The sequence below is a fragment of the Oryza brachyantha genome, chromosome 6 (genome assembly GCF_000231095.2).
Source record: "Oryza brachyantha chromosome 6, ObraRS2, whole genome shotgun sequence".
Classification (NCBI taxonomy): domain Eukaryota; kingdom Viridiplantae; phylum Streptophyta; class Magnoliopsida; order Poales; family Poaceae; genus Oryza; species Oryza brachyantha.
The window spans coordinates 8,378,914-8,387,927 of NC_023168.2; the positions used below are offsets into that span (position 1 = coordinate 8,378,914).

Consider the following 9,014-nt stretch of genomic DNA (forward strand, 5'->3'; position numbering starts at 1 on the left):
GTAATTAAAAACAAATCAGTATGGCGAAGTTTCAAAAGTATAAACTTGTGCTCATGTCAAAGAAAAATGCAAAAATACATGCGAGTGGACTCTTCATTTTAGGGGTAAAGTAAAGCTAGGCCTCACCAAGTTGAGATTCCTGCATACACATAAAGAAAAAAAGAACAGTTTTATTAACGTCCTTGTTGCCATCAGATTACCGGTAAAGCAAAAATGCTTCTCCTTCAAAGTAATCCAAAACATGTGCGTGCCATGCCCATTAAACCAACGCGATTTGTTTAATCAAAGGAGGGCCCGACACGACAAACCAACAAAGGCAGCCAAAAGATGTAAAAAGAAAAAAAAAAAAAGAGGTGACGTGGCCACCTGCAGCTTAGCTGAGCTTCGTCGATGCCCATATAAACGCACACGTCTCGCTTTGGGCCCTCAGCCAGGCGGAGGCAGCAGCAACAATGGCGGACAACCTTGACCGGAAGATCACCAGGGACGACGAGGAGGAGGCTGAGGCGGCGGTGAAGCCGACGAGGAGCTTCCGGTACGAGGACTACAGCACCAGGAGGGTGTTCTTGCGGAGCTATCCTCTGCAGTGGGACTGGTCGCCGGCGCCGGAGGAGAAGCAGCCACCGCCGGGCGGCGGTGGCGGTGGAGAGGTGGAGGAGGAGGAGTTGGACTGCGGCGGGAGCGGGAGGATCAGGTGGAAGCGGCAGGTGGCGGTGGCGGTGGCGGGGTGGGGGGAGGAGAAGCTGCTGCTGCTCAGGCGGGTCAAGAAGAGGCTGGCGCTCTACCTCATCGGCTGCCACTACGGCCACCGCCGCGCGCTCCCCTTCAAGCCCGCCGGCTCCGGCACCGCCGCCATGCTCGCCTCCCGCTGATCGATCCGTCCGTCGTGCACTCAGAGAATCTGTCGATCTGCAGGTCTCGCCATGCATGACTTACTCTGCATGATTCTACTCTGCTTTCTCTGCATCATGGGTGGATCAGACATGACGACTCAGCCTGCTGGAAGCGATAGAAACGAGGAATTAACGGTGGTAATTACTACAGGTAGTAATTAATAAGTTCAGGGCTTGGGTTGTAAATTGCAATTGTGCTGGCTGTGTACATGTAGTAATACGTACAGTAGAAGGTATTGGACAGCAGCAGAGAATGTTGCAGATAGGTGAAATTGGAAAAGGCTAGCATTGCACACTTTCGTGTTAAGAAATGAAAAGTCTATTGAGTTTTTGAGCATGCTCTGTCAGAGAAAATGGCCTTTTGAGCAACTTTTACCCGCACTTGTATGGTAAAGCCTTTTGGCAGCTGTCGATCGTTTCTCTAGTTCATGTCAAATGGTTAAACAAAATTCAAGAACATAGATATCATCGGGTATAACGAATATAATCTAGTAGTACCGTACTGAGGCACTTCGACTCCAAGGCTCCATATTTGTAAATAAACAATAATTTAGAGGTACAAAATGTATATAGCTATGTATAGCGGTTCAAAACTAAATATTATAAAATAAACCATGATAAGAAAATATGTAATCAACTCCTAAATTCAGTTATAAAATTTAAATTTTCGTCTATAAACAGTTGCCACAATGAACAATGGAACTACAAATCATCGACTGAATCAAATTTGGAATTTAGAGTTGTGTGAATCATAGATTGCATCTACTGCAGTAACGATGGCCAATATAGGCCGCGCTCGGCAATTGCATAAGTTATCTTAAGTCTCCTTTTCACGCGCACGCTTCCCGAACTACTAAACGGTGTACTTTTTGCAAAAAATTTCTATAGGAAAGTTGTTTTAAAAATCATATTAATCTATTTTATATTTTTTAATAATTAATAATTAATTAATCATGTATTAATCTATTACTACGTTTTCCGTGCCAGGGCATAAGTTAACTTATGCCCCTCTGCCGAACGGGGCCTATATTGCACTGCCTTTTAATATTTGAAAACATTGACTTTTAAACATTTGGTCCAGCACCGTCGTAATATTTTTTTCAAATATACAAAATTATAAGTAATACACAAAATTTATTTAATTAAAATAAAATATAAATAAAATAACTAATAATTATATTTTTTTAATAAGACGAACGGTCACATGAAAGGCTTCACGACTTCTATCAGTATGTTAAACACATACAAGTGTTTCAGTAAAAAAAAATTATGAACTTCATAGATTTATCATCATATATAAGTCTACCAGAAAAAGAATCTTAGTTTTGAGCATACTGCATGTGAAGTAAAAAAAAAAGGGCCATTGAACAAGTTCACTAGTCTTGCCGAATCACGATTTGTACAGACATTTCTCTCTGGGCCATTTGTCTGTACCATGCATGCACCGTTGGTTGATACACAGCTTCTCTTCATACGAATTTCCTTTGGAGTCGTTGGAAGGCCGAGGACACTAGTACTGTACATGGACCTACCTATGACATCAGTATGGTCCAAGACCCAACGTACTGTTTTCACTTGGAATAAGCTGCCTCCTTTATGGGAGAGTACAACGTACAATTGTTCAACCCGGTGCACCCATATGAGTACGTATATGATCATATATAGGGGACACACTCATGTGCGATTCATCTATTATACTAGGAAAATTTCGATGAAGACATCTCTGAGGATGGCCATTTGCAGCAAACTGACAGACGATATACTCATCATTCCATTGTGTATATTTAATCTCAAGTATAACTTGATTGATTAATTAAGATTCAGTGTAATCTTTATCTCAAGTCTAACCATAGCTTCAACCGGTGCTACACTACCATGTAAGTACCGTAAAAGTTGTCTATCGGCTAGCATTGGGCTTGTAGCAGATATGGAGATTTTTATACTTGTTTAGACCCTTTTAGATAATAGCCCTATTCCTATCAGCCAAAGTCTATTTTTTTCTTATATGACATTAGTGAGATGTATACAAATACAAGACATGGAACTATCTAGTTAGCTAGATTACCGTATAGAAATATGTTGATGAGGTTGTATGGAATTGATCTTGACGAGTGTGCTTTGGAATCATGGTGTGATGTGTTTTATGTATATCTTGTTTTCCCCAGGATTTTTTGGCTTGTGTATCTCTTATTATCACTAATGGTCTTGGATTCGTCCATGTTCCCTCTCCTAAGATTCTTGTATTTATACCCACAATTACTCCCTTGTTCAAGTAAACAAGGAGATATGTATTGATACTACTCAAATAATTTTGATAGAAACCGTGTATGACTTTATATTTCTTTCTTTATCGGGTAATCCTTCCTGGTCTGCTCAGGACTCTATCCATGTATGGAAATTTTTTTCATATAGGATTATGTATGTTGTACTACACGTTTGCGGGGAAATCCCACACTCATAAATATAACAATAGCCTCCAAACTCTACTCAGATGGAGAGCCGACTAGTACAAACATTCTGTGAAGTTTACTTATTGAATTTCCCTATTGGAGTTGTCATCCGGGTAGCTTTTACTGAAATAGTTGATCAAGCAAGTTGTCACTGTAGTCAGTTTTGATATTTGAATACATTTTAGAATAAGATCTCATTTGAAAAACCAGTCTTTTCTTTCTTTCTTCTCAAACATTTGAATAAATTTGTTAGCAAACATTAAAGCCCCCAAATGTAGTTGAATAGCCCAACATAGTTATTAAATAAAAGCAAGTAATTTGTAATTTTAAACATCTAGTAAAATTTTTAGGATGTAATTTGTCCATACTTATAAACATTTACTCTCTCTAGTTCCTACTAGGCTAGCGCTGTCTCCATCATACGTCTCGTTCCGACTACAAACACTCAATGTACTTAAACATTTTGGACAATGCCATATTTCTTTCCTTCATGATTGTTGTCAAAACAAGATACTCAAGTCTAAGCCCTTTATCAAGAAGAGAACAAGAAATTTCGAGACTATATAAGTACTTGGACAATATACATAACATAATTTGATAATACGGTCCCTATTTCTCCCCGGTTACTTGACGACGCAAGTAGTCAAAGGTACACATATAGCGACACAAAGTAATATATATATATGTATATATATATATCTATGTATGTATGTATGTAAACTTAGACATGTCCCGGAAGGAGCCCGTTGTTGGTGCACCAAGACTTGGCCACGACATAGATAGCCAGCTTTACCTGAGTGACGAGGCCTAGGAGGTGGCGCTTCCACAACTTGCTGTCCTATTGCTATGTTGAGTTTTATCAAACATTGAGTTAGTATGAATTCAAGTATTTCAAAGCAGACAATTAATATTGTGTGCGCGCTCCTTCTACTTTCTAACCCTTAATGCCTCATTATTGTGAGCTAACACCACATACGTGCATTCCTTCGCCAAGCATTCATCCCTAAAACCCATGTTCTAAATACGTGCATGACTCCTACTTACAAACTTTGGTATTTCAAGCACTACTTCTTGCTCACAAATTTCAGGTACCATCATGTTGCATGTAAGGCTGTCGCATGTTGTCCATTACCCACCCCCATATATGTACCATACTATTTGTATATGTTATGGTAAAAAATATTTACCTATTTGAATTTTAGGTATGGGGACTTGGGGAGGATATTTCCCATTTGACCCACTTTGTCCATACCATTTATTGTGTATAAAATTGGACATAAAAGTTTCAAACTTGTATTCCCTTCCAATATTAAATTTAAATAAAATTTGGTCAGATTATTTGTTATGTACAAGAGCAATTGTTTGTATGTTTGTCCCCTATGAGATATCTAGGACAGACATCACATGATTCTCTAAATTTATATGTAACTGTTCAGGACAAACATTACATAATGTTGGAAGCAGCAGTATGAAACTGAGTGTGCTTACATGTTTCTAGTGGGAGAAGCATGCATCTACCCTATAGTGCACCAAGTGAGGTCCTCATGCTCACTTCTACATCCTCATATCCAATGGTGCATATCAAACTATCTCAAAATCTATGATTGAGATCATCTTCAATCCGCTCTCCCCCTTATCCTGTGGGCTATTAGCCCAGCAAGAGCACTAGACCACCGCACCTCCAAAGTCTAGACTGAAGAGAACCCTAGCCACCACTCTGCTGTTGTAGCGCCATCCCCGTCGTGGCCGCCACTGCACCGCTGCCGCTGCGCCTCCGGACTCCAAACTCCACCAAACCCTCGCCGCCATGCTGCTGTCGCCACGCCATCCTCACTGGTGTTGTCGCCGCCGTACCCCTCCACCAAACCTTGCCACCATGCTGCTATGACCGCGCGTGATCCTAGGTGGAATTCTATGGAGTTGAAAACCTTTTATTTTTTATTTTGAATCGTAGGATCTCCGTACTATCAAGAGGGGTCACAAGAGTCGCTACATGCATCCTTGAGTGAGCCGAGTCGGTTTTAGAAGCTTAGGTTTTGAAATTCCAGAGATGTAGGACCGGATAGTTTGGTCAGAGCTAGACAGTCCGGCCCTTGATCAGACCAAAATCCTAAGTGTTGGTCGGATGGTCCGGTCCCTGGAACTTTTCCTAACTGCTATAAGATGTGTGACAACACTATAAATTAAAACCTACGGATCTAGCCGTTGGTGAGACTCCTAGTTCAAACCAGTAGGCTCCTAGGGCTATCCTAGAACTTCTTTAGCCTCCCCAACTAATTGAAACACATCCTAGAGTAATTAGAGACTCCCTAACTAATCCAAGCACCTCCTAGAGAAAAATAATCAAGATTAAGGATGGTTGTTTGGTTGGTGAGTTCTTGAGTGTTGTTCTTTTGAAGATCATGGATGCATTTGGTGGTGATTGGGCTTGTTATTCTTGGAGAGCGATCTCCTACATGGATAGGTGTCGCCCATGAGCTTCCAATCCGTGTGGATCGCACGGGAAAGTTTGTGAAGGTTGTTGCCTAGCCTCCGCAAGGAAATTAGGTAAGTTGATAATGGATATTTGGGCTTTCTCATAGGAGGTTGTTGGGTAGAGCAAGTTGCAACCTACAGTTGAGCAGAATTGCTTGATATTGACCTTGGTAGTCGATCAACGATTCGCTAGGCAACAGGCGCAAGCTTGAAAACCCTAGTTGGACTAGTGGGAGAAAGCCAAGTGAGGGAAATGATCGAGAGAGATCCCACTCACCAGAGGGCCTCAACGGAGAGTAGGATCGAAAAATTCGAACTTCGGTAGAAAAATCGCTTATGTCGCTATCTTTCTCTCTATTGTTATCTTTGTGTTTTGGTGTTTATGTCCTATCTTTTGCACACTCACACTACACGTTCCTAGGAACTACACTGCAAAAGGGGATTCTTTAAATATCTTTTTGCCTGACCAGACGGTCCAATGTTCCAACCTGGACGGTCCAACCCCTGTGACCGGACAGTCCGGTCCATTTAACTGCCTATTCACCCCTCCCCCTCACCTATAGGCTATTCATCTGATGTTTCAGTATATGTGCTCTGCATTTTGCGTGAAGTGGGGGCTGCAATCTGTGCTATTCAGCTGATGAAGAAAAACATGGGTGGCTCTGAAGTAGTCTTTGGTGCAGCAAAAGCTTCGGGCCAAATCATGCCTCTTGTAGTAGACGTACTTATCTTTTCAGTTGCTTGCATTCAAAGATAAATCACTATGTCTTAATGTATCTCCTGATTACTCCTATTATCACAGGTTAATTTTATTTATGTTACCTATGAAAATTTGATCGGCGATACAAGAATGATGCATGGTTCCATTCTATGCCATGATTCACAATAATATCTTGCTATCGTTAGTAGTTGTCATAATTCTTGTTACCTTTCCATTACAATATTAAGTTGTGAATTTCTTTGTTGTCAAATTGATTGCAAAAATAATTGCACAATAATTTTGAGTAAAACAGTAGCACTTCCAATTAATGGATATAACAACTCCAATCTCTAATGAAAAATAATGCAGTTCTACGTTCTCAAAATGGTGTATGTGCAGTAGTGATTATACTTCAATTCCTAGCATTGCATGCATATTTTGAGTTAAACCAATGCAAATCCAGTTCTGGGGTATAAGAAAAATAATCTTTGAGTAAAGAATAATGTTGTATGGCTTATAAGATTCCATACCATGCTTTATGGATGGATTGGTTTTCACCATACCAAAGCTCTGAATGTATATGGTTCTCATAGATACTAGGCAGACATGCAAGTGGGTACTCATATTGTGCTCTACTCTATTCTCACTAGCAGAGAGAGGATAACTTTGTGAAGCCATGTCTGATGGGCCTATTATGTGCTTATGCTCATGTAAGACATTTTAGGTCACCAAAGTACTACTCTTGATAAATTAGTTCTAGGACGACATGTAGCTCCTAAATGGTCATCATGAAGCTTGTGTTAAATATGTTGCCTTGGCTGATGCCATCCAAATTAGGAACATGTTGATTAGGGGAAGGATTGCACGTGACTTATTTTACCCTGTATGCTCATTATATTTATCTTATTGCAGAGCAATTTGCTATACTCCAGCTATTGAGGCAGATCAATAGTCAATAGCAGCTTGAGTTTTAATCTGAGCAAAGCATGTAAGTATCATGTGCTCACAACCCTGTAAATTTAGATGTCTTGTGAATGCTCAAGCCATTATCTACTAAGAGCACATTTGTTGTTGGGACTCAGGAAAACTCCAAATTAACAAGTGGTACGTGGCACAAATGTATTCAGAAATATTAGGGTTTACCCATTGCGTTTTAGAATCAATGATGTCTATGATTGGTTTGAGAACTATTTGCACTTTGTGTATGTTAGCAAGTAATGCGCATGCTTGGTTGCTGAATAAAATGTTCGTGATATGGTTTTGCACACAAAATTATTTCGAGTAAGTACAGACTGTCGGACGGAAATAGAGTTCAATCTTTATGTTGTAGCTGGTGCAATAAAGCTATTTAGCTTTCTGGTGACAATTGAGCTTTGTACAAACCTAGCTGGACACCAAAAGAAAAACAAAAAAGGTTCAAATTTCTTAGGAATATGGTCACATTTCGGCATATTTTAATCCAAAATAATAAGACAATAGGCATGACAATCATAGGGAATAATCTAAAAATTATGAACAAAACATCTAGCAGCATGCTTAATATATGATAAGCACAATCATCCATATTGTGAACATTTAGCAATGAACTCATTGCTAACAGTTATTCAAAAGCAGTAAACAGAAAGAGGAGAAACACGTTATACCCTGAAAATGGTCCTCCGCTGGTGTTTGAGGCAGTACTGCCTCCGTTGATGTTGCCGTTCCCGTTGCCGCTGCCGCCACCGCCACCACTGCCGTTGCCGCTGCCATCGCCATCAACGTGCGCGGCTCCATCGGTCGACATCGTAAAAGATGAGCGAGCAGTTGTGGGAACGCACTCCCCAAAAGCGTTAGCACCCGCCTACCCGTGCAGGTACTCTAGGCTAGAGGGGTTCCGGAGGCCTGGTCGTTCCGAACGCCTATGCGCGCAAGCGAACAGAACCGGGGAGGCAGAGAGAGGCAGCACAAGAACTCGATGAACCAAAGAGGCAAAAGAGAATGGAGAGGAACCGTTCTGGCCTCGGGAAGAAGGAGAGGAATATGGAAACCCGAATCTGCACCCCCTGATTCCATTACGTGATTACCGCACAATCAAATCGCGTAATTATCACTGTAGACGTTACGGGAGGCAATAACGGAGATTCGAAATATTTTTTCCTTTAATTCCCAGCCGTTGCAAAAAGGAAGGGGCGGGCGCAGCGGCCGGACAAGCCAAGCCGACACCGACGCTGCGCCACGCCATGTCGTGGACCGGACCGAACCGGCCGTCCGGTCAGCCGGCGCTCGCGCACGTGTGGCGTTCTTTCTACCATTTCAACCAGTCAACAGAGAGTCTCTTCTACCTCTCTATTTAAGTTGAGGTTCTCCACTTTAATTCTGCAAGGTGATACTATTGTCTCTACGATTCATTGTGGGCTAGTGGAATTTTAATTAACCATAATTGGGCCTAGCCCATTTGATTAACAATCCACACCATTTCATAGCCCACAAGGAAAGTTCTCAAGACTTATCTTGTTT

The 9,014-nt window shown here is 41.2% G+C and overlaps 1 protein-coding gene across 1 annotated transcript; it reads left to right on the plus strand.

The window, feature by feature from the left end:
- Nucleotides 1-323: 323 nt before the first annotated feature.
- Nucleotides 324-1,247, plus strand: LOC102714299. Its single transcript, XM_040525385.1, has one exon. It carries the CDS (start codon nt 453-455, stop codon nt 870-872), a length of 420 nt encoding a protein of 139 aa, XP_040381319.1. The 5' UTR covers nt 324-452; the 3' UTR covers nt 873-1,247.
- Nucleotides 1,248-9,014: the final 7,767 nt, after the last annotated feature.

Bases quoted from the DNA above. Each gene is read 5' to 3' on its own strand.
- LOC102714299 (XM_040525385.1), top strand. From the start codon at position 453: ATGGCGGACAACCTTGACCGGAAGATCACCAGGGACGACGAGGAGGAG.